Source organism: Podarcis tiliguerta (assembly GCF_965153285.1).
Source record: "Podarcis tiliguerta genome assembly, chromosome: 5".
NCBI lineage: Eukaryota > Metazoa > Chordata > Lepidosauria > Squamata > Lacertidae > Podarcis > Podarcis tiliguerta.
In genome coordinates, this window is record NC_139538.1 from 40,564,304 (window position 1) to 40,590,707 (window position 26,404).

A 26,404-nucleotide genomic window follows, 5' to 3' on the forward strand; every position below is an offset into this window, starting at 1 on the left:
GACATCCTTTTATATATTTGAACATGGCTATCATATCACCCTTCATATCTTCAGCCTAGGCAGAGGTGCAGCACAGATGCCTTCCAGGATCTTGGCACCAAGATGCATAGTTAGAAACGTGGCTCCAAGTGCAATGTATGCTCAGGACAAGCCACACACTACTATAAAGACAAGGCTGCTGCATAAATAAATCTGTATCATGCTGCAACTGGAGCAGACGAACACTCCTCAAGGTTTGCATCTGCAGCACCCATTCTTAGCTGGCATCTCACTGAGCAGAAACTCATGGCAGCCACTCTCTCACGTTCAGCCTGTTCCAGCCGTCTTTACTTACCTGTTCCACTCGCAACATGTCAATGATCTGGTCAAAGACGGGAGTTCTCAGCAAGTCCCGGTGTATTAAGAGAGTCTCGAGCGCATTGCAGGCTGCAGGATATTCACACTTCGAGTCTCTCACTGGATGAAGGACAAACTATTGGTTACAAAGGTGCTGCACAGATATTGGGCATGCAGGATCTATACTGGGGTTTGGTTTTGTTTTTTACTAGAATCCACCAACCGTAGCCAATTGCTTAGGAAGGGGAGCTAGTCACCTATTGCACCCCATGAACAAGAGACTGGGATTGCCTGTGGACAAAGGTACAAATATACATCCAAGTTACTAAAGATCAGGGATTCTAACAGCCTAGTTTAAGAAGCAAAACTGTTCTTGCTACTTATGCTAAAAGAATTGGGAGTCAGAAACTGCCATTACTCTACTGAAGATTATCCTCTGATCTACCGATCTACCAGTAGATTGCAATCTGACTTCTGTCCCTCCCCCTGCTATAGAGCATCTGAAATAAATAGGTTAAGGAGGAGCATGTTGACCATCCATGCCCTCTCATGCTGATTACTTAGCCCAAACCCTTTTAAGAAGAAGAAAAATCTCTGTCCTCTCATCTCACCTATTCTGGTGACCTTCTCCACACTGGCCTCCAAGTCCACATACACGTGACAAATTCCTTCACTGTGGCCCATCACTGGGATTCCTCTAGCAGATTTCTGGATATCCCGAACCAACTGAGATGAGCCACGGGGGATGATCAAATCTATCAGCTTGTCTAAACGGCAAAGGTCTTCCACCTCCTCCCTGGTATTCACCTGTAAAGACCACGCCAGGAGTTACAGAGGTTGCCCATGGAAGAATAAACACAGTATGGGACAAAACAGAGAATACATACCCAACAGTAGGGAAACTGCCCAGCTATTTGGGCACAAGTGTGTGTGTGTGTGTGTGTGTACAAAACAGAAAATAAGTAGCTTGTCAAAGCACCTGGACAGAAGGCAACAAGTCCCAAAGCAGCACAGTAACGTTCATGGGGCAGGTGATCGCCTGGAAATAGCTCTGAATGGATCACAATTCCAGATTACAGACATTTCCAGGATCCCTGCCCAGTCCCAAAGAACTGCCTGCCATGTGTGAACTCAAAAAATAAAAGATTTGCTTTAGGTACTCAACACAAAGAATCACCAACCAACTTGAAGCAAGATTTAAGCAGCCTAACACATTTCAATTAAAAATGCATCTTCCTCTTTTCATAAAAGGGGAAAAAATACTTAAATGAAATTCTTTCTGCCAGGGTTCTCTTTCAGGCACCATTACCCATTATTTCTTTTTAACTCAGAATATGTGGAATTATTTTTTTTTTATTCAGTAGTATACCAGATTCTGACCCCACTTGGATGCTGCCCTCCCATCCTGTGTTTTGTCACCACGCTGCTGCCCATTCCCCACTTTCTGCTCATAGGCACTTACCAGCTGCACTGCGTCCTTCACCCCGTGGATGGAAAGGGCTTCTTGAGTCAGATGGTGAAGGATCTGGTTGCTGTGTGATGCTTCTTTCCCTCCTTTCAGCAGTAAGCCATTTCCACTGGCAATGGCCAAAGCAGATACCTGCCAGAAGGAAGGAAGTGCGAGGAAGACAAGCATTAAAGAACACATTTATAACCATAGCAGCACCTAACAATTATAATGTATTGTGAGAGTGCTGTGAACCATTTCTGATTTAACAATAATAAATGTACGGTGCCATATTTCATGGGCAGCCAATGTTGTGCCCTACGCTGCTCAACTACAATAACCATCAGGCCCAGTCAGCATAGCCAATGCTCAGGGATGATGGGAGTTGCAGTCCAACAACACCTAGAGTGAAGCAACGAACGTGAGCTGGTACCCTCTTGGAGTAAATAAGGATCAGGCAGACTCAGCAAATGGAGAATTAGAAGGTGAAGTTTATTGCCAGGCAATAAGGACCCAGTTTGGAATCTCTTCCAAAAGGAACTGGGACAATGCAGTGGCTACTCTTACTTACACCTCTTATTTTGAATCTTCATTCCCCTTGTCCCTTTCTTCCTCTCCTCACCACCATTCCCTCACTTTTTGACAATATAAAACACTGAATGGGTTATGGTCCCATCCAGCTCAGATCTGTCACTTTGCTGTATTTCAATAGTAATGCTTCCAAGGTTGCAATGCTGCGTGTTTTTCTGCTAAAGCTTTGTTTTTGGAAGGTCGTAATTAATGGTGGGGGAGCAATATATCTGGCTAGGAAGCAGGGGAGTTGCTATAACCATGTCCCTTCTGAACTCTTGATAAAAATTCAAGGAAAGATGCATAGCTCCAGAGGCTACTGGGGCTGAGCAACTTTTGAAAAGGACCCAATGGAGGACACTATACAAAATAAAGTACAAACTATCAAGCTGGCTGCAACACATTCACATCCTAACCACAACACACAAACCTCAACTGGCAACACTTTCAGTACTAATTATTTCCCTCCCTGGGGGAGCAAGGTGGGGAAATCCACAATCGGAGACCTTCGCAGCTCATAGCAAGTTATATTTGCTTTGTTTCTCAGGTGACTTCTTCACACACCTGGGGGAGACAGTCGGGCCGGGATTCAAAAATCACTAATAAGACCCCAATAGGCACAGTCACTTGCTCCAGCTCCAAATCCTTCGCTACTCGTGTTCTTCGAAGGACACGGCCAACACTGTCTTGTGACGACGCTGCAATCTGTCGCAGTCCAATGGCCAAACTGTTCAGCTTGGAGGTTGACAGGCTGAGTCTCTTCAACAAAGGAAGGGCCAATCTTCCTGAAATGGAAGCAGAAGCCAGTAAGTCAGACTTCATTTAATGAATGATTAGAATGAAGCAACAGAAATGAAGACTTCAATCTGGACACTGAGTCAGCAGATGGAAGTAGCTGCATCTGAGATCTTATTGATGCAAAAGTGTTAATATTATTTGTCTTGGTTCATGGTTTATGTTTATTTGGTGTTACATTTGTTTGTTACAAGCTGTGCTAAGAAAACGTAAAAACTTAATTTTTAAAAAATCAATACAAAGGTGACAATGTTCAGAACAATCAAAGCACTTATCACATTATCCTTTCCTGCAATCTGTGTTTCGGCTGGTCTAATGAACCACATGAATGGCTTTATGTAGAGAAAAAGACCCCTGGGTTTGCAACCATGGAGAAGTCATAGGCTTTTCTGGAATAGGAAAAGCCTTTGTGACCTTGTTGCAAGAACTTCACCTGGTTCCTTTAGACAACTGTGAAAATAGGCTGTCTAAAGTTTTTGGCTAGAAAGATTTCCTTTCTGTTTGAAGCTGAAGTAACCCCTTAGGTAGCATGAACAACAAAGGTGCTCAGGTGAAACAAAAACAAAGTCTCAATGTTAAAGGAACATTTGGCTTTCTAAGATTTCTTCATCTTATCTTTGTAGTCTGTTGAAGTAATAAATGGCAGCCTCAAACATCTCCAGCATCATTCGCTTGGCCTGATGAGAAATTGTTCTCACCACATACCCAACACGGACTCCACCTGCTTTACCTTTATTCTCAGCTTCTTCCAAATCTTTTTTGTTGGCCTGAAGAATCTCTTCTCGCTGGTCTGTCAGAAGGTCAGCAAGATGATAGATGATCTCTGCTCTCTGTAGTAAAATAGACAGGGAACCACCATCAGGCATTTGATTGTGACCAGCTTTCTGGTCACCATATTGACATAGGAGATGTTGTTAGCTCCTTCAAACCCACAGCCCAATCTCTCACTGAGTTGCCAGGCCCTTTGGTTTATCTCTAAGACTGCTCATCTATTCTTCAGTCAAGCTGCTGCATAGGTATCCTTGCCAGTTCAGTTTGCAACTCAATTTATTCCCCCTGGAGCACCTGCTCTACAAAAATCAACCTCCCCTCCCTTCTCCCCTCATCCTAACCATGGCAGAAGGTGCCACATGCTCCAAGTGGACTGATCTTCAGATTTCAAAGCCTAGATCCTGCTGCTTGAGCTATGACTCAGATGTTTTGGACTATAACTCCCTGACCATTGGGCCATGCTAGCTGGGACTGGTGGAGTTGGGAGTCCAAAATATCTGCAGCTTGGGGGAAGATTAATTTAGGCTATGAAGATCTCACTGAACATGCTTCATGAGTAAGGCATGCACAACCCTCAGCCTGTACTACTCTTGTGGTCCCTTCCAACTCTATGATTCTAAGCCAAACAAGATTCCAAGAGCCACATTATCATGGCCCAATAGGAGCCTGACAATCACAGTTTTGCAGTCCAAGGCAGGCAAAAAAGCAGTAACTTTATTGAGCTACTGACGGCCAGAGGGATGAATTTAGCTCAGCAGGTCTTTAAAAATAGCAGGCCTGTTCTGTATTATATAGTATATGTACTCTCTGACACAGATGTTTCATGATTGTGTTAAATTGCATGCTTGCAGAAGTGAAAATCAATGTGCTTGATCAGTCTTAATAGTAGTAAATAAAGCTTGATTTTGAAAACTATTAGTGCAGATTTCCAAAGTGTCGTTTCCACCTATTATATGGGGAAACTTTAACCTTCAACATTTATGCAAGCTGTCATCTCAGTTGGGGGCTACTGCCTTTTTTTGCATTTACTGCAAATGCCCTGTATGTGCTCTCAAGGCTGTAATATACATTATGTGACTGACTGGGATGGTTACCTGTTCAGGCTGAAGTGCTGCCAAACTCCTGCCTCCTGTTCGAGCCATTTCAGCCTGTTGTTCCACAGTTGGGCCTTTAAAAAATAAAAAAGCAGAGGGTGGTTACATACTAACTCTCATCACGCTAATTCTGGCCACCACATACTCAATGGAGAATATTTAGAAGAGTTTATCTTCACTTCTCCCACTCTTGAATCAAAACATGGCTGAACACGCCACACCACAAGTCCAGAGAAAAGGGTGCACATTGCAGAAGCAACATTTACCTCCTAAATGTTTAGCAGGACAACCCCTAAAGTGGCCTTAAACACCCTTCTGCCTCATACAAGAAAAGCATAAATAGTTATACCCTCACAGTTCTTTTGTGGTTTTTATTCTACAGCTGAAGTAACCAGCTGCCTCCAGCCTCCTAAAAATTCTGCACCATGACTGTCATTCTTTGTTCCCCACAAATTCTGGACCTGACCATGCTAACCTACCTGCAGGCTTCACCTCTGAAAAAAACGTGCCCACTTTCTTCCCTTCCACAATGTCTGTGATGACATGGCCAGAGATCTTGGGATGAGTTCCATTGGCAATCACTACCGAGGTACCTCCCTGGAGAGCCCACAGGGCAGCTTTCACCTGCAAATGAAGAATATTTTTAAACGCGTGTTTTCAAACAAAAGAGCATTGTTGTTTGCTGTAATTTCTGGTAGGAGTGTAAAAACTCTTTTAAGGATCAACACTTTTTCAAGACATAAAAAACAAAGGTAACTTTCCCCATTAGCCAGGAATGGGGAATCTGTGATCTTCCAGATGTGTTGTTGGACTCTAACCCCCAACAGCATCACTAATGGTCAGGGATGATGGGAGTTGTAGTCTGGAGGGCCACAGGTTTCTCGTTACTGCCATAAGCAGCTCGTAGTTTATCTCACAGGCATGGCATAGGATGCAACAGAAAAGTGTTTTTATAAAATAAATCTAGAAAATTAACATGTTTGTTATAAAGGCTAAACGGGGTCTTAAGATGATGGACACAATCACAACAAAATAGTGAGGAGCTTGACCAACCTTGGCTTCCATGCCTCCCATTCCCACCCGTGATTTGGTTCCAAATGTCACAGACTGCTGGTCTCCAGGATAAAATATGTCGATGAGCTTTGCGTCATCTGATCCTGGGGGGCTGTCAAAGAGTCCTGAAATGGAACGGTGGAAATGAGCTACCGGAACATATCTTCAATATCATTATGGTTGAAAAACAATGCACATACATTTGCAAAATAAATCTTTGACCTCTACCATTCAGACAAGAAAAGAAAAAAGACTGAGGTAACTGGATCCTCTGAACCATAGGGACTGCATTGCTAGTATCGAGTCATCCAGTTGGACCGTAAGCTATCACACTAAGGGATAGCCAGGGTCAGAATTTAGAAGCAAAAGGCAGAATATGATACCTCAGGTCAAGTGATCTGGGAAGAGGTGAATCCATTTCTAAGCTCTAAGAAACTGTCAGCAGTCCCAAGACAAATAATGTATACTCTGCTCCTCTGTTTCTAACCAGCATGAATAAAGCAATGACTAATCCCTTCTCCTTTAAAGGCGTGCACTGTGAATATTGCAGTGTTCTGGCTGACTACAATTAGCCTCACAGTCAATTCCCTAAATTTCCTCTTCCTGAACCACAGCGCTGAAAAGGATCACAAAGCTGCATTGGCCATTTAGTCAGAAACAGAACAACTCTCGTACCCTCAACATCTGAAAGAACAATCAGCAGGTCGGTCTTCATTTCCACAGCCAGACGGGCTGCTAAGCTGTCGTTGTCCTTCACACTAATTACCTGGAACACACATTGTAAAAGTCAGCAATACTACTCAGGCGAGAGCTAACCCAATGCCCAAGCAATTCATAGAAAAGCAAAGTGCAACAGTAGGAGGTTAGGAGTCGTACTACCAGCCTCGAGTCGACAGCTAGCCTCGCAAGCAACACCAAATAGCCAGATCTACTACATCCACAAGCAGCAAGTCACCTTGGAGAATCCAGAGCGTTATGACGTTAGCGTGCACTACAGCCCAGAGTCAGCGTGTTAGCGGGTCCACGAGCGAGCAACCACCACCCACTGCAATGCGCTACCCACGTTTACCCCCTGAAGATCACTGTTTGGCTCTGGGGGAGGAACCACAGCATCGTTGGTGTTGATTATGGGGACAATGTTCATCCGCAACAGTTCGTGCAGCGTCCCGTTTAAGTTCCGACGCTTCTGCTCGTCGTGGAAATCCAAGTTGGTGACTAAAATCTGGAAGGAAGAAAAGAACTGCTCTGACAAAAATTATCCACTATCAGTTTCGGCATGAAGAGGGCCGCCAAGCGTGCAAGTTACAACCGAACATACAGCGAGGAAACGGAAGTTCTTTTAAGTCAAAGCAAAGAAAGCGAGGGGTCGATGTACAAACCACCTCAGATGTAAAAGGTGGGCTAGCCTGTTGTGAAATCTGAAATGCAATTATCGTGGCCTTATTGGGTGGAGGAAAGGGGGAGTATTATGTTGGGCAAAGCAAAGGAAGGGATGGAGGGGTAAGGTGTTGGCATGTACTGAACTGGGGGGCCCTAGCGTTGGAATAGGCTTCCTGGCAAATAGTATGAAAGAGCGCGCCTTCTTCCTGGAGTCAAGAGAGAACTTGCATGGTGCCCAAGGCTGCTGATACACTCTGAGGAGGAGTGTGTACAAAGTTCCCTACCTGGGCTGCACAGATGCTGTACTGTGTGAACATGGCCTCATAGAGAGCCATCAGCCCGCTCTGACCGGCAGCTGCACAGGCTCGAGCCTCCAGCACGGGAATCGCCTGCAAAGATTAGAGAACAAGTCAGCCAGGAACAGTGGTTTCTGCCCCACCACCGAAGAACCCAGGTCGCTCTCCCACTGGCTTACCATGTCCTTGAGCTGGTTCTGCCCTGAGTGGAGAGCCTGCCTCACACTCTGAGAGAGCAAGATCTCGTGACGCAGCCGCTGCTTCCCAAAGGCCACGGCCCCACTGGTGACGATCATCATCTCCCGGCCCTGGTTTTGCAACATGGATACCTGCAGGCCCGAGAGAAACAACTCTTAGTCTCATTTAAAGCCATCTAACCTTGCTTCCAATTCTGAGAGAAACAACTCTTAGTCTCATTTAAAGCCATCTAACCTTGCTTCCAATTTTTAGACGCTGTTGCGATCATTCTGTAGGGAAACATTTCCCCAAAGCAGTCAGAATGTAAGCTTTCTTGGGTTTATATAAGGTTGCCTAGCACACAGGGTAACTGGGAGGGGAAAGGCCGACTCAGAGACAATCCCTACTCTTTGGAATATGTTGGGAAAATAAATATAACCATCCCTTCTCCCTATAACACCCTAGGTTTATTATCAGTTTCATGAATATGGCACTCCTGCCTCAACATAACTGCAGCAACACCTCAGTAGGAGATGTTTTGAGGGCATTAGTACTGTTACAATACATCTTTAAAATGAGGATTATTTATTCCCCTTATGTTACTTGCCCACTTTGGGGGTTGCCATCATTGCAAGATAACACAGGCAGATCCTGAGATACCGTTAGTCTTGGTGGGAGTCTCAAAAACATTGCCTTTTAATGTTAATATTTTAATATTAATCACACGTGTTTTAATATTAAACCATATTTCTGCCCCTCTGCACTCTACTGGCCATTACATTTAAGCCCTGCCTTTAACTGTTATTGGTGTATTCAAATATTCCTCTAATCCAGTGGTTCCCAATTTGCTAAGTAATGCAGATCCCCTGTTTTTCAAAAGGCAAGCCTTGGACATGCCAACTTTTGGAAATAATAATAATAATAATTTTATTATTTATACCCCACCCATCTGGCTAGGTTTCTCCAGCCACTCTGGGTGGTTGTTTTTATTATGTGAATGGTGCCACCATACCCTCCAACATGCCCCAGCGCAAAACATGTCTTCTGGGCTGCACTCCTGTGTGAGTCATGTGACCTGCGTGAGTCATGTGACCATGTGAGGGCATGGCGCCCAAAAGCAGGATGTTCTGGTCAGTTGTTGGGTATGTGCCACGGTCCCCCTTAGTGGGGGGGGGGGTTACCACTGCTCTAATAATCCAGTCTTCTTCAGCTGATCTCAGGGTGGCATACAATGCAAGCAAATATCCAAATTAAAACAATAAAAACAGGAAGCAAAAGAGCAGGAAACGGCAATCTTTGAAACACAGTGTGGGCTGCACATTTCTAGCAACAACCAGGATTAACTAAAAGCTAATGGCCTACGAGTGCCTGGGCATTCCAGCATAAAGTGGAGACAACTTTAACCACTGAGGTGCCTGGCAGGGTTTGGTAAGGAGAACAAGCAGCCAAATGCCCTGAGTGTCTCCCGGCCTGCTTACCTGCTCAACAATGGATGCCAGTCGCCCCAGGGCTAAGCCACATTCGTCTCCTCGAGTCACAACAGCGCTGCCCAGCTTCACCACAATCCTCTTGGCATGCTTCAGCTCGCTGCGGTGAGCAAAGGACTTGCCATGGGTTCGGCTGAGGGGCACTGTGATGAACGGGATGTTACTCCAGCCCCGAGCAGACTCATTCCTCAACACCAGGTTAGGAGCCAGTAGACCTGTGGTTGAAACACACACAGCAAAGGCATTAGAGGCAAGTACATTGAATCAAAATCCCACCTCCCTTTTTCCAGGCCCCAGGTCTGGAGAGAGTGGGGGAGTCTGAACATATCACCTGCCTCTACCTAGTGTCCAGCTTTTAAATGAGTGAGAAAAAACATTAGCCCAAGGAACACATTTGCAGAGCAAAATAAGTATTCCAAGTACCACTTGACCAACTGACCAGAATATTCTGAGGTAATACTCTTGCCTCTTGGTCTCCTGGCAGTTATGTTGATACTTTAAATACCATGACCCACAGGAGACGCAACAAAAATCAAAGGGAGTGGGTCACCTTGTCATATCTCTGCCAACTGTGGCATCAGTCAGTGTTAAAGGCAAATATAATTTCCTCTACTCTGCATAAGCTAAAGCTTGCATCTTGCATACCATATTATTATTACTATTACTACTACTGCTATTATTATTATCATTAATAATAATAATAATAATAATAATAATAATATCCTGTCTTTTTGACCTGACAGAACTCAAGGCAGCTTAGATACAAACAATACACTTGGATACACTAAAAACATAGGGGGGAAATCATTAAAACACAATTTAACATTTATAGAATTAAAACTAGCTACATTTATTTTTAGAAGTGGTACGCTTGTTTTTTGTTTTTGTTTTTTAACCAGTTTATTAAAACATTTTTGGTTTTAATTATATTGTGCTTTGCACCATGTTGTGGTGAGTCTTAATATTGTGTTGTTAGACATCTTGGGCATTTTATTTTAAAATGGAAAGGTAGGATGCAACTGCTTTTATAAAGAATGCAAACCCTTCACACTCCCTGTTGTTTATAATTGCCAGCTAACAAGCATGGTCTATATCACCACCTAGAGGTAAGGCCCTTGTTTCCCCCTTATATACATCCTTCATTTAGCTCCCCATTTGTGTTTATGCAACATGATACTGACAGACAAATAAGGAAATGGAACTACTGGCTTTATGGAAGGCATGTCCTTTTCCTTTAGGCTGAACGTCAGCCAAGACAGCTAAGGGCTTGAAGAAACTATATTTCTGCAGCAATGCTTCAACAAGCCAGTAGGGGGCAGAGTAACACAATACATTGCCAAAGCCATGCTGCTCACATTTTAGCAGTACAGTAGTAAGAATCATCCTACTGTACTGCTAAAATGTGAGCACTGCTAAAATGTGAGTCGGTCACGACTGGACCTAATGGTCAGGGGTCCCTTTACCTTTCTAGTAAGAATCAGGACACCTAGGTCTGGAATTTTAATTGCTGAGAAATTCCCAATTCTGCAGTGTTAATAGAAAGGCCTCTACCCACAGTTGCCTCCTCCTTTTTTTCTAATTAATTTTTATTGATTTTCTTTTCTCATAACAATATCTATAATCATTACATAACATTCACATTTCAGTTTCCCCCTTCCCTGTTGACCTCTCTCAACTTCCATCCCTGGTTTATTACGTCTCATGTTGCATTCTGCTGTTTATATATACTTTATATTGTCATACTGTTAAATTTCTTGTTTTATTGTAAATAAAATTGTAAATGTTTATTTAAAACCTGCCAATGAGTCTATGTTTTTTATTTCAAAGTCAATATTGTCCTTTTCACGCAATTTGTCTGTTAACTTTGCCAACTCTGCATAGTTCATCAACTTTTCTTGCCATTGTTCCTTTTATGGTATTTCTCCAGTCTTCCAGTTCTGTGCTATCAGAATTCTTGCTGCTGTTGTAAAAGTAAAGGTAAAGGGACCCCTGACCATTAGGTCCAGTCGCGGACGACTCTGAGGTTACACTGCTCATCTCACTTTATTGGTCGAGGGAGCCGGCGTACAGCTTCTGGGTCATGTGGCCGGCATGACTAAGCCACTTCTGGCGAACCAGAGCAGCGCACAGAAATGCCGTTTAGCTTCCCACTGGAGCAATACCTATTTATCTACTTGCACTTTGACGTGCTTTCGAACTGCTAGGTTGGCAGGAGCAGGGACCGAGCAACGGGAGCTCACCCCGTCGCAGGGATTCAAACCGCCAACCTTCTGATCAGCAAGCCCTAGGCTCTGTGCTTTAGACCACAGCGCCACCCACGTCATGTACGCTGCTGTTGTAGCGTACATAAATAATGTCCATTTTTCTTTCGGCAGTTGTCCTAAAATTCCTATCAAAAAAGCTTCTGGTTTTTTAACAAATGTCATTTTAAACATTTTTTTCAGTTTGTTGTATATCAGCCCACAGTTGCCTCCTTCTGATACATACAAGGGTGAGAGCCTGCCACTTCGGTTTGCCGCCAGAATTGTCCTGAAGAACGCAAGGAAGGCAGAAGAGCAGCTCGGCACAGCATCTTGATGGAATCAACAGCGCCTGCAAGAAAACAAGGAAGCCTACATGATTCTCCATTATTCCTGTGTCCCAGACAGTCTCCCCATGGCAAGTTGCATGAAAGCCCTGCAGCAAAGTTTAATATGTGAGAAGTGGCTCATCACTGCCACCCAGGATTTCCCTCCAGTGTTTCAGTGGAAGATTTGGGAGAAAGGTGAAAAATCTATTATGCATTGTTTTTCTTTTCCAGAATGATACAGAATGCTTTTCAAAAATAATGTTGCAGCCAGTTATGCTACTACAGAAACTCAAAGAGTTAAGATTCAATGGTAGTATTGTTACTTGCAGTATTAAACAAGCAACATTCTTCAGATCTTTACACTGGGAGTGCATTTTCCAAGTGGTAGAATACAAAACATCTTCTCCACATATTGGGTTCAGACTACGAGTCTGCTAAGGATATTGCTCCTTTAATAAACAACAATGTACAATGCAGCCCCTGATTCTTCACTTGACTCAAATTCCTCCTAAACCAAGTTTGAAGATACACAAATACACAAAGGAGCACCGGACTAACATGAGAGGGCAGCAAGAATTTGCTTCTTTTCGCTTTTGCACACCTTCCATTTTCTGAAGGCCATGAAACTCAGTGCAAATGAAGCTATGGATTAGGCAGATGCTTGTTAGAGAAATAAACTTGAAATGCAATCAGTTTAAGAATGGAGGGTGAACAAAAAACAGAAATATGGGTACAGGATAGCCAATATTCTTTACAATTACTGTGAAGCTTGCTTCTGAGTGCACATGTATATGTAGCCGGCTCCTAATTAAATGTACACAAGACAGCAACCTTATGAGATATATATATATATATATATGCTTTCGTAGATTTTCACGGGTACAGGAATGCAGGTTTTGGTGTCCTCGGGTGTCTTCCCGTGTAAAAGTTGGGGTGTCTAGGCGACGTTTCGACGAGGTCTCACTCGTCATCTTCAGGCTGGTGCTTTCGGCTTCTTGTTACTGGAACAGAGCAGGATCTCAGTGTTTGAGTTCCTATAAATACTGTTGAGGAGGTGTGGTGTATAGCCTCCAATGTTCTGGGCAGAGAGGAGGTTCCCAGGCTAGTGTGCCTTTTCTTCTTTTGTTCCTTAATTACTTGAGGGATATCTTGAGTGATTTCTTGAGTGATTTCCTGAATCCCACTTAGGTGGGTCATTAGGTGTGGATTAGTTGCTAAAGCCTTCGTGTCTTGAACTCTTGAACTTTGTGAAGAGTTTTTCTGAGAAGATGGCTGTACTGCACTTGGTTGTGCTCTGGCTTGGCTTCGTGTATAGGGGCGAGCTGTGGTTTTGTGGCCTGTGCCAGCCAGATCTGTGTAGGGATTGCAGGGGGGTGCAGCATCCGGAGCAAAACCTACAACCCAATGACCTACTTGTGAGCTTCGATGTTGTATCTCTCTTCACACAAGTGCCCATTAATGAAGCCTTGACAGCCATTCAAAACAAATACAATCCCCCCGAATACATCTTGGACCTGACCAACCACTGCCTAACCAACACGTACTTCATCCACAATGGACAAAGATACAAACAGATAGAAGGAGCACCTATGGGATCACCCCTCTCACCGGTCATCGCTAACCTGTACATGGAACACTTTGAAACCAATGCTTTAGACAAGTCAGAACACAAACCCAAACTTTGGCTCAGATATGTTGACGACACCTTTGTAATTTGGCCACACGGGAAGGAAAAACTGGATAGCTTCCTCACACATCTCAACAGCCTACACCCCAAAATACAATTCACTATGGAAATAGAAGCCAACAACCAACTTCCCTTCCTTGACGTCCTAATCTACAAAAAACCTGATGGCTCCCTAGGACACACTATCTACCGGAAAAAAACACACACCAACCGCTACTTACATGCACAATCACACCACCACCCTGCACAAATAAACTCCGTAGCCAAGACTCTCATCTCCAGAACCAAACGCCTGGCTGACGAAGACCACTTGACAACTGAGTTACAGAATCTCTCAAATGTGTTAATTGCCAATGGATACCAGCAAAACAGGGTTACGAAGCTAATCCAAAAAGAAACACCCCCCAAAAACCAAGACACAGAAGAAAACAATGGCATAGCCCTCCTTCCTTATATCAAGGGCACTACAGATAAAATTAGCAAAATCCTCCATAAACACAATATCAAAACAGCCTTTTGCACCAACCAAAAAATAGCCAATATCCTCAGAAACCCCAAGGATAAAATTCAGTTGGAAAACCAAGGGGTCTATGAAATACCCTGCAAAGTCTGCCCAGCCACGTACATTGGACAAACAAACAGACGAATAAATGCACGGATCGCAGAACACAAGAATGCCGTCAAAAAAGAAGAAAAAACTTCCTCTCTTTTCCAACACATGAAAGAAACAGGACACGAAATTAATTTTGCAGATTCCAAATTGCTCTTTAACATGGAACATCACCACAAGAGAATAATCATGGAAGCCATCGAGATAGAGAAACACCCTCACAACATGAACAAGCGTGACGACACATCCCGCTTGCCAGACATCTGGAAATTAGCCCTCCCCACAAAATCTGACACCAGATCCAGAGGCACACAGAACGCCATCACCAATCAACCACACCAGACCCAAACCCAGACCCTCTCCACAGATAAACTACAGACACCATCCAGTAGCCAAACCAGGGTGGCACCTCCGGATGCTGCACCCCCCTGCAATCCCTACACAGATCTGGCTGGCACAGGCCACAAAACCACAGCTCGCCCCTATACACGAAGCCAAGCCAGAGCACAACCAAGTGCAGTACAGCCATCTTCTCAGAAAAACTCTTCACAAAGTTCAAGAGTTCAAGACACGAAGGCTTTAGCAACTAATCCACACCTAATGACCCACCTAAGTGGGATTCAGGAAATCACTCAAGAAATCACTCAAGATATCCCTCAAGTAATTAAGGAACAAAAGAAGAAAAGGCACACTAGCCTGGGAACCTCCTCTCTGCCCAGAACATTGGAGGCTATACACCACACCTCCTCAACAGTATTTATAGGAACTCAAACACTGAGATCCTGCTCTGTTCCAGTAACAAGAAGCCGAAAGCACCAGCCTGAAGATGACGAGTGAGACCTCGTCGAAACGTCGCCTAGACACCCCAACTTTTACACGGGAAGACACCCGAGGACACCAAAACCTGCATATATATATATATATATATATATATATATAACTATCCAAATTTATTGCTGGTCTTTATTTTAGGCATTTTCTAAGCCCTTTCTCTTAAAAATATTATTTGTTCGTGCTTATGCAGAATAATACCAAGGCTAAGACCAGATAATAAATCTTTATTATAAAGCGGATACAGTGGTACCTCAGGTTACATACGCTTCAAGTTACATACGCTTCAGGTTACAGACTCTGCTAACCCCGAAATATTACCTCGGGTTAAGAACTTTGCTTCAGGATGAGAACAGAAATCGTGCAGCAGTGGCGCAGCAGCAGCAGCGGGAGGCCCCATTAGCTAAAGTGGTGTTTCAGGTTAAGAACAGTTTCAGGTTAAGAACAGGCCTCCAGAACGAATTAAGTTCTTAACCCGAGGTACCACTGTAGTTTCACATGTTCAGTTAACTTTTAATTTCTTTTCCTATCTTCCCAACTGGCAAAAACTAAGATATACCTAGGTTAGCGTGGAACAACTTGCAGCTCCAACACTGGATACATTTGTAACTATTGTTTGACTAAAACCAAGACCTTTAAAACTCCCAAATATAGCACCAACTGTACAATTTCAGGTGTTCTGTTACACACTATATATTTCATGTTCTTGAAATAGTTAAGTAAGTTTCAATTTGGTAAGAAAGTATTACAGTACAGTATTACAGTCCGTCCCCCCCAATTGCCACCTGGCACTGTGGGTTCAATTTCAAACCTGCTACAGACAGGAATTCAATCCTTCCTGAAACTATTGCTGCTCCATTTGCCCTGGAAGAAGGGAAGATGAAAACGGCAACTCTGAAGACCCCATCCCATTCTCATTTTGACAAGAGCAATAGCAAAAAGAGGATTTCCATGTTTCTCACCCAAGCATTTCAGATAAAGAGTCTGGAAGCCATTGCAGAAAAGAACTCCAATAGAAGCGCTAAGACAAGGGATAGCATCACACGATGACTCAGTGATGCTACAAGCCCCAGTTTTTGCCTTCAGCTCCCTAGCACTGGATTAGAGAAAGCAGACATATGCAGCCCAGGCACTGGATCCAAGAACTGTCTTTCTGAAAGCATCGATTCCAGGTGCAGAAAACTCACAGTGTCAAATAAGGGCCTGTCCCTGCTCTTCAAGAAGAAAAGCTGGAGGCAGGGGTGTGGGAGGGGAGGGGGAAAGGGAAACCTCAGATAGAAGGAACTGCAGAAGTATCCAGAGTCGAGAGAGTTAATTCCTGAAAATCCAGCTGAAGCCAATTATGACTCCCTGGCAGCCGCCAATCCCTGAGCTGCTGCCTGCATGAGCCACATCAGCTCCAACAGAAAGACGGGAGAGCCCTGGAAGGGGCTGATGCAACCTGACTCCCAGCAGTCAAGGCATCACCTCCTCACACCCTACAGCTCAGCGGCTGATGAAAAAGTTCCACGTTGCAGCACAAAATCCAAGTTGAAGGCTGAAATGTCAACAAGTGTTACAGATCTCCAGTGCAGACCAGATCTGACAGCCAGTAATCAGGCCCTCACTGCCTCTTCAAAACACACGCATACACACACACAGATTCGCAGGTGTCTTCTCTCTAAGCACTTTCAACTCTGCTAAAGATATGAAAATTGCATGCATGTTTCAAATGTGAATTACCTCTTTGCAAATATGGAAACCAGACCCTGCTTCCATGCATTTTAAAGGGGGGAAAACATGCGGCAAAAATTTCATACCCAATATCTCACAATAAGTGTCCCAAAGCAGATTTGGTCATACCACATGCCTTGGTATGGAGATTATTCCCCAGAAGCAAGGAAGGGTGACCTGGATGGAGATATTCCTTGCGCTGGTAATTATCCAGGAAGGCGAGGGAACCAGCTCCAGGAAAGTGCTGCCATAGGCACTCCAGCGACCCAGATTGAGGGCTGTGCCGTATCTTGTTAAAGTGACACCTTATGCGCACCTACTCAAAAACTAAGCCCTGTTGTGTTCAATGGAGGTTACTGCTAAGTATGTTTGTATAGCTTGACAGCCTTAAGAAGTAAGATGTAAAACTCACCGTCTAATACAGCCATGCAAAAGTGGGGTTGACATACACCTAAAGGTTTATATGGATGCCCTGCCCAATCTCCACCATCATTCCCCTTCAAAGACCTCTTCCATCTCTTTCATCCCATAGGACTCAGGGGAAGAGATGGTGCCTGGCATACGCTTCAGCTTTAACTTCCATTTCAACACACCATTTTCTTGCTCATCGCTTACACAATCCCAAATTATAGTGCCGCCCAGGTGTCCTTTCTTCAAGAGTTCCAATGCAACCACGTGCCTCGCTTTTCCATCACATGGCAGCACCATCAAATGTAAAAGACAACTTCTGTATTGCTCCTGCCCAAGAGATGGGATATGGCCTGTGTGCTTCTGCTGGCCACTGAAGTAGCGAGAAGCATAACAATCTGGCTCTAGCAAAAGAAACTCAACTTGTTGTCATCATGGGCAAAAGCATGTCAGATCTCAGCAATTCACAGAGATGTGGGAGAATGAACTGCATCTCTGGACTCTTCTATGGGTTATGCTCTACAGATTCTTATCCTTGTCTCTTCCCAGTTATGTTCGTGCACTGTAAAGAAAACCACTCAGAACTTAAGAGTTTCAAAAAACTCTGCTTTGAGACATATGGTTTCACATGATTGCTGAAACTTTCTGTCAAGGATTGCGGTTGCTGAGCAGAACCAGGAAGAAGAAGAGGGCAGCCAGCCCAAAAAGCAGCAAATGGTTGCTAGGGGAATGCAGCATGCATAGAAACAAGGCTGAGGTCAGGAGCTCATTGATGACCCCTCAACACACCACTTTTTCCGCCTGGATATAATCTCTGTAAAGGAAGTGTGTGTTCTGCAATGTACAAATTGCTGATTTTGCTGTCAGATTTACCAGAATCAGCCGGCTAATGCATGTGACAGCAGTTCAGTCCATGTAGTTAGCAAGCAGGAATAACAGGATAAGAAAGGACTGAATTATGGGATAGCACTGGCCCTCCAGTAAGGCCCAAGTGAGGAAGAAGGGAAGGGGCAAAAGTACCAGTTCCTTAGCTAGAGTTCTAAGGAGTGTTCTGTGCAGGAATAGAACCTGCATGTCAGACTGCAGAGGGAGTATGAAGAAGAGGGGCTGGCAAATGGGGACTGTGCGTGCTTGGATGGGAATCTAGGGGCAGCCTTCCCCAGTCTGGTGCTCTCCAGATATTTTGGAGAACTCCCATCAGGCCTAGTTAGAATGGTCATGCTGGCTGGGGTTCATGGGAATTGTATTTCAACACATCTGGAGGGCACCAGGCTGAGGAAGGCTCATCTGGGGTACAGGTAAAGGTAAAGTGACCCCTGACCACTAGGTCCAGTCGTGCCCAACTCTGGGGTTGGGGCGCTCATCTCGCTTTATTGGCCGAGGGAGTCGGCGTACAGCTTCCGGGTCATGTGGCCAGCATAACTAAGCTACTTCTGGCGAACCAGAGCAGCGCACAGAAATGCTGTTTACCTTCCCACCGGAGCAATACCTATTTATCTACTTGCACTTTGACGTGCTTTCAAACTGCTAGGTTGGCAGGAGCAGAGACCGAGCAACGGGAGCTCACCCCGTTGCGGGGATTCAAACCGTCAACCTTCTGATCAGCAAGTCCTAGGCTCTGTGGTTTAACCCACAGTGCCACCTATGAAATAGCTTTTTTTTCTTCTTTTGGTCACAAGTTATCTTGTACTGACAATTCCCCCCTGTCCCCCGTATTAAAGCCTCCTTAGGAAATTACCTACAAGGGGTCAGTTCAATATTTAACTATGGACCGAAGGCCGTTTTCTGATTACTCCTCAGTACATAGCTACATGTAAATCTGATTCCTTAGAGGTGAATTCCCAAGGAAACTGCGCAAGAGGAGCATGACCAGAAAAGGTTGCCATGTGATGATTCTCCCCGCCCCCCCCAAGCAACTTGTGTAGGTTTAACCTAACAGCTGGACTCTGTTGGAGGAATATGGGGGAAGATTTTGTTCATCCTTTTTCCGTCCAGTCCATCCTTTAATTCTTCTACTCTTTGTCAGCGTATGCACTTTCTCTGCCAGCTATTAATATGCAGAAGTTTGAAGAAAAGAAAAAACTTTTGCACACTTTGCACAAATAGGAGGCTTCACCATCACAGGGTGTAGCAATAACAAGGTTGCCTTTAAAAAAATAAAGAGCTAGGTATCGGAGAATTACATTTCATTCAGGATCTGAAGCAAATCATGTGACCTTAGAAAGCTCAGTAAAATATTATGCATATACCACTGGCATTAGTTGGAGACAGGATTCTGCACTGCATTCCCTATTAGCACGAACCAGTAAACCTTGCTTCAATATTGTACGTCCCTCTTTTTATTTCCAACCACTCAGCAGCAAGTCAGCAGAAGTGAGCCTTAAATTAGGGGTGGGGAATCTTTTAAGTCAAAGGCCACAAGTGTTGCCAGGGGCAGGTGTTTGGCTAAAGCCCAAAGCAGGTATGGCCAATTCCAAACATGGGTGGAGCCAAAGCCAGAAGTAGTTTTAGATCACCAATATACCTTCCTGCAAGATGGAAGTTATTCCAGGGAAGCGTAAAATTAAAAAACTCTCCTGGTGCTACAAGGGCAGAAGATGGCAACTCGCAATCTAATGGTATGGCAAGCTAAGGACAAATTTCAATGGCATAAAGTTGTCTCTGAGTATAATATTCTGGACAAATGTTGCTCTTAGAAGGTAATACCTTTGCTAATAGTTTCACTAACCTTCGCTAACCTTTCCATGGTTACCTTTGATCCCTCAGGTAATGCCACATGTCTTTGTGTACCCGCTTGCACCCCAGAGAGGTCACTTCAGTGCTGCCAACACAGCAAAAACAACGTAGGAGGCAACAGTTACAAGTTACTGGTCTCTGCAGCCACAACAGGCACTGTGATTCTTCAGCAGTCTGACTTCACCCCCGGAGGCACACTCCATTGTCTCTAGAGGCAGACGGATACCAACACCAGCAACTCCAAGTGCAGCTATGTCTGCAAGCTTTAGAAGCAACTTTGTGCGAAGTCACAAAGCACAACCAAAGAATACAAAGTTCATGACCGGAAACGCACTTGTGTCTTGCTTCAGTCCCAAAGTCCTACAACACTTGCTACTTTATGCAGGGCAATAACAGTTGTAACAATGAACTATCTTTACAGCAGCAAGCCTCAGACTTGTCTGCTTCCACACACTCCTTTCCTCCTCTGGCATGGCCACAAGGAGAAGCTCTTGCTTCCATTTTTACTAATGGCAATCTCCACCCTCCGAGTTCCAGTCCTCATAACTACAACTCGCTGCCTTCAAAAAAACAGTAATTTCATGGTGGATGAACTATAGCTTTCAGAACATATTGTTTATTAAACCAAACCAACAACATATGACAAGTGAATGTTCATAGGCTAAAAAGAATATTCATTAGAATGCTTAACTCCAACCGTAGGTTTTCCGCTGAAATACTTACAAAATACAAAATTGTATCCACCTCAGTTTACTACTTTATTTTCAAGCTATACTGTGTGAAAAAAGCACATGGAGGTATTCAGGTATATGCATCCATTAGCTAAAAGTGCTTAATATAAATAAGAAGGAGAGAAATATCATGTCAAGACTTACCCGTTCAGTTCTGGTTAGACTTACCGTAATTTCACTCTTAAGTCCTGAAAGCTTCCCTTGGGAAAACTTGTTTAGAGCATAACAAGTTACTGCAAATCCAGCTTGTCTAGTCTGGCAATCTGCAGTGGCCCAACCAAGCTCAGCATTTCAGAGGAAAACTACTGCTCCCCCCTCACCCCACTAATTATATAGCGATCCAATCAAGCAGTTCTAAACAAGGGGAAAATTCCGGTTCAAAGGCTAGAGCTAACAAAGGCACCAAAATAAGATTTAATCTCTGCCGTTGGAAAAATTGGCTGTTTAGAAGATGCTAGAAAGTCCTGGAATAGAAAAAAGTTCCTTCTGCTGCACCACTATTATTAATAATTGCATGTAACAGGAGAAACAAAGAGGTTTTGAGACAGTTAAATTCCCCTCTTCCAAAAGTTCACACACTTAATTTTACTGGGTTTTTTTTACTGTTTTGCTTCTGTGTATTTAGCACACTAAACAAAATGAAACACTAAGATCCTGACAAAAATTGGATGTGCATTTTTTATTTATTTTTCCTGTTTAAGCTAGCCAGATATTATTAGTTTAATTTAAACTGGTTTCCTAGGATATAACCCTGCTTTTCATGCTGAAGAACCCCTATTTTTAGAAGTTCCCAAGCAACCATAATCTTAAATTGAGGAGCCTGCCAACTGAACATAAGAACTTAAGAGCCTTGCTGGACCATGCCAAAGGCCCATCTAGTTCCAGCAGACATGCAGCTCTTTCAGTGGCCAACCAGACACCCACGGGAAGCCCAAAAGCAGAACCTGAGCACAACTGCACTCTCCCCATCTGCAATTCCCAGCAACTTCATGCATCTTAATTGTGCATGAAAGCTTGTATTGCAGTACATACAGCCTTGCATTTAACAGCTTGCCTGGTACAAGTGCATAAGCAGCCTGGCGTGTGTGTGTGTGTATGTGTGTGTGTGGAATTGCTCCATTTCTCCTTTGCTAGGCATAGAGGAAGGAAAGTCTAGCAAGTGGGCTAGCAGAGGAGCTATAGCGTGATCCACCCCTTCTTTGGCAGCAGCCAGTTGAGAGTGGGATCTTGTCTGAACACCCAGGACCTCCAGCCACACTGCCCAGGCTTGTGCCCCATAAAGGTCACTTTGGTGCTGCTAATGCAGCAAAAAACATTTTATCACTAGCCTAAGAGGAGGGAGCGCAGCCAGCATGGAAATGCAGGCTACTTTTTCTTACAAACTAGTCATTTTTGTAGGCTTACTTACAAGACTCACAGATCTGTTCCTATTCAAGGTACCACAAAACTCACTTTTGCTGTAGCAGACTATGCAGCTGCACCTCTAGAAATGATCTCCACATCTGTATCTACTCAGTTTTACAGTTTCGACTGAGCCTTTGTTCCTATATCCTATAATAAAAGTGGCCCAAGTTGGCAAAGAGGACCTCAGGAAAGGATTTGAGGTTTTGTTTTCATAAAAGGCCTATATTCCTTTCCATACAAGGTGGTGTTTACAAGAGTCTTTCTACATATAGCAAGTTTTGTCAGTGAGACTTTAAGCTTACATTACCTCCTTAAGAGTGTCCCCCCTGAACTCCCAACTTCTGGGCAGAATCAGTTCCAGCTGATGTCCCAAATTCAATGCCTTGATTCATGCAATCTGCAGACACATAGCTTTTCCTCTCCAGCACCCAGGAGGGGGAAAAACCCAGAGGGGAAAAAAACCACATTTTTCCTCTCCTACCCATTGTTAAATAATGACCTCTTGCCCCTCTAATCCAAAAGGCAACATGATCTATAAAGATAGAGACAGAGGAGTTGAGAGTAGCACAGAGGAAAGGGTTACAGAGACAGATCTGTGTATATAAGCTTTAGAAAGGTTTTAGTAACCAGCAGCAGAGCGGGGTTTGTGCAACTCATCAAAGTCAAAAGAACAGAGAAAGAATACATAATTTTAAAAGCAATCTTGCCCAGAGATTGGCTGACTTGACAGTTTGGTTGTTTAAAAAATGGAAAGAAAGAAAGAAAAGAAAGAAATTCAAGGAACATCACAACTCCAAAGAAAAGTGGGAGAAAGCTCACCCTTTAAAATACCCCTCTATAAGATGAGAACTCAGCCTCATTCAAAGGTAGGATGCAGGTGTAAGAACTGCACCCGCATTTATAAACACAAGAAGAGGGCATCAGGGTTAACACAAGTATTTATGGCAAGCCTGATTGATAAACATTTTGCATCCAGAATGAGACTTTGCCCTCCACTTTATAGTAATTTTGAAGTCTGCCCTCTCACAAGGAACTTATCTCAACTTCCCAAAAACGCAGAATAGCCTTTATCATGCAGGAAAGAGACATAAAAGCAGGGGTTGCGATGGGATGCAAACTGCTCTCGCAGAAGCTGTGTTGCGCCTGCCTTTTCTTTCTTTTAATCTAAAAAAGCATTACTCTGCACACACACATGGCAAGTCAGACGGCACTGCTAGACGCTTGGTGGCCTTTATCGTAAGATCAATCAGCTTCCGCCTAGATATATGCCAACAGATGATTCTAGGACTGTGCGTGACACTTCACACAAGGTGGGCGCAGCACCAAGGATGCTGGGCATGATGCAAGAGGCACCGTATATGTCATCACTCTCAACAAATGACCCAAGACAGCAGCAGCCGATGCCCGGACTCTTAGAAAGGCTCTGCTGTATATTCAGCCCTCTTACGTCATACACAAAGACAATTTCCTTTATTTAAGTGCCCTGCTTTCATGCCCACAACCACCAGCAAGGGTTCAGCCCCCCCGCCCCTAACCTATCAATGGAAGCGTGGGGGGGGGGCGGGGCACAAATATATCTTTTTCCCACTTGGATCGCCCAGGGGGTTAAAAATGTGGGAGTGGGAATGGAGACCCTGCCCTCCCTCCAGGATGGATGGCAACCGGGTGCGTCAGATCTTAGCCGGGTACATGATCAGAGCCCGGCTCGCTCTCAGTGGAGGATGGGGAGACCGGGGCGATCCTGAATCCCTCCTTTGGGGCGCAGGGTCCCCATCCCCAGTTCCGCCCCCTACGAGCTCTCGCAATGGGGGGAGAGAGAAGGGATCGCCGGCCCGCTCCCCCCCCCCAGGCTGCGCCCCCCTCCTCCGGCATCACTTACAAACTCTCCGGACGAGGAGCGGAGTGGAGCGCACCCCGGACTCCCCCCAACACCGATCCGGCCGGCAGGAGCGATGTCAGCAAAGGCACTTCCGGCCAGGGACTCCGCCCCCTCCTTCCCCACCCATCCCCACTGCTTGCCTCGTGGCACCTGCCTCCCCTTAACGTGGGTGGGCTCCTTCCGCCCGACCCCCCGACCCCCATCTGATTGCAAAGATCTTCAGATTTATTTATTTATTTGGCCGTGCAAAAATAAAATAAAATATGAAGCGTTGGAAGAGTTCCTCCTGCGAAGAGGAGCTGGCCTTCTCTTGCGGAAGAGGAATTGTTATTGAAAGGATGCGCCGGGTAATGGCAGGGTCTAGGGCCGCCCACCCCCCACCACCAAGGCAGTTTTTTTGCCTGGGGAAGAACGGAGCCTGTCCTCCTCGCCCTGTCAAGCTGCATCACTGGCCCAAGGCCTGGCAGGCTGTTTGGGAACCTGAGGCAGAGAATGGCATCAGCAGCTCCCTCCCTCTGGCAGGAAAAGATGACAGCAATAAATGAAATACTGTAATTTAGCAACCTTGCTCTAGTTATAGTAGGGCCAAGGCCTGGAAGGGCCCAAAGGAGTTGTTTCTGTTTAAATGTTCATTGTCCCGGCTTACCACCCGGCTTACCTGTCTTTGACAGCTCTGTGAGGCAAATCCTTATTACTGTGCAGGCTTAAGCATGTTTGCTCAAGTAATCCCACAATTCAGTCAGATCTGCTTCCCTAACAGGATTGTAGGGATTGCAGCTTTATACCCATTTTACAGGTGGTGGACATAACTGAGGCAAAGGCAAAGTGGCTTTCATAGGCTACTCCATGGGTCCGTCGTGGGCGGGAATTGCCCAACTAGATTGCACTGCTGTCTCTGCTCTTAAAGAAAATATAAACCTCGTAAACCGTCTGGGCCTTGGGGCAAGCTAAAGGCTGGCATGTGGGCACAAAATTTCAAGACAGCAACAGAACTGTGCAGTTGACAATCCATGTGCATCAGAATGCTAAAAGTTGGCAGCGTTCTACTAATTTATAGTGTCTTACTTTAAATGACAGTAGATTCCAGTTTTAGAATTACAAACTTAAGAGCAGCATTACTTAGGGAACATATGGGCCTTATATTTCTGAAACCTATTTTGGAATGTTAAGAGAGTTAAGAGAAAAAAGATGCTCTCAGCCTCCCCCTGCCACTTTATATGTTGCTTCATATTGATTTTTCAGAGTATTAGTAATCATTCTCCACCCCATGTTTATGTTAGTAACGTATGCATTTTGTTTTGGGCATTCAGAAAGTGGATTTTGGGCTTGTTGCTATGGCTCCCCTTAGTACAACACAGAATAAAAGACAAAATATAATTTTAGTCTGTAAAATCAAAGTGCATATCCTTGCTCCTTTATAAAACTTATTGGGTGACATTGTACAACTACCCTACCTCAAATAGGTTATAATTTGTAACATTTGTTCACTTTTTAAAAGCGGGATAAAAATGTAAGTTTAAAATGTAGAGACATGTTGTAACCCACCTTGAGATAGGAAAGAAAAGGAGTTACTAATTTACAACTTGCACAAAAAGGTCCTGAAAGTCAAGAGGCCACTTCCTTTGCTTTTCAACCTTTCCACTGGAAGTGTCTTGCTGGGAGAAATGGGGCAAAGCAGAGATTAAGAACTTTGTCCTGTCCCTCTTTGCTCAGCACACAAGGAACTTGCAGCAGAATTTAGTCTCGCAAGGACAAATGCAATATCTGTCTCTCTCCCAAACTGGAACTTTCTGCTTCAAAACAAATGAAGGGACAGTCCCTTTCAAGCGTTAGGAAGTATATGGTATGCACTGGTATCCGACTCAGTTCAGCTGTCATAGTCCCCCCAAGTGAGAAGACAGAGTGACATTTTGGACCTATACACTTGACCTTACGCAGATATTATCGTATTGTAACATTGTCATATATTGTTCTATCAGAACAGGGTTTTAAAAAAATAAATAAAAAGAAACAAGTCAAAACAAAAGAGTCCAGGCTTCTTTCTGGAGACACTGAGGGGCAGGTCAGGAAACAGCTTGTTCCTAAGAGTTATCCATTAGGGAGTTGGCCTCATGCTTAAACACCTAAAGTCAACAAAGCTGGACTTTGTTATTGCATGCTCTGTGAAGCCAAAGCCCAGACGGGCAAAATGCACTATACAGCTGGGACTCACACAGGAATCATGTGCTCCTTACAATCAGAACTCAGATATGGGTGCTGTGCAGCCAAGCCTCTAAAACACAAACCATAAAACTAAGATGCATGGAACGGGATATAGCCAGGGCTGCAATCCTAAGCACAGTCACTTGTAGGCATTCTCTCACTTCTGACTAAACATGGTCAAGAAAGTACACCACATGTTCCTTAAAGGCCACTTCTAGGAATATATGT

General features: G+C 44.3%; 1 protein-coding gene across 7 annotated transcripts in view; it reads right to left on the reverse strand.

Annotated features, from left to right (window-relative positions):
• ALDH18A1 (aldehyde dehydrogenase 18 family member A1) overlaps positions 1 to 24,103 on the reverse strand; it is a 29,086-nt gene extending 4,983 nt beyond the window's left edge. The window contains exons 1-15 of one of the 7 annotated variants that reach the window (XM_083443800.1): positions 23,975 to 24,103; positions 11,894 to 11,998; positions 9,398 to 9,621; positions 7,922 to 8,071; positions 7,731 to 7,835; positions 7,136 to 7,288; positions 6,742 to 6,832; positions 6,067 to 6,191; positions 5,493 to 5,637; positions 5,014 to 5,087; positions 3,879 to 3,978; positions 2,918 to 3,138; positions 1,799 to 1,936; positions 948 to 1,143; positions 335 to 456 (exon numbers count right to left, since the gene is read on the reverse strand). In XM_083443800.1, coding sequence (XP_083299926.1) covers positions 335 to 456; positions 948 to 1,143; positions 1,799 to 1,936; positions 2,918 to 3,138; positions 3,879 to 3,978; positions 5,014 to 5,087; positions 5,493 to 5,637; positions 6,067 to 6,191; positions 6,742 to 6,832; positions 7,136 to 7,288; positions 7,731 to 7,835; positions 7,922 to 8,071; positions 9,398 to 9,621; positions 11,894 to 11,978 — 1,929 coding nt within the window. In that variant the 5' untranslated portion in view covers positions 11,979 to 11,998; positions 23,975 to 24,103. Of the gene's footprint in view, positions 1 to 334; positions 457 to 947; positions 1,144 to 1,798; positions 1,937 to 2,917; positions 3,139 to 3,878; positions 3,979 to 5,013; positions 5,088 to 5,492; positions 5,638 to 6,066; positions 6,192 to 6,741; positions 6,833 to 7,129; positions 7,307 to 7,730; positions 7,836 to 7,921; positions 8,072 to 9,397; positions 9,622 to 11,893; positions 11,999 to 20,859; positions 23,954 to 23,974 lie in introns of those variants that run through there. The other 6 variants (XM_083443798.1, XM_083443797.1, XM_083443794.1 and 3 more) reach the window with 6 other exon arrangements.
• Positions 24,104 to 26,404: the final 2,301 nt, after the last annotated feature.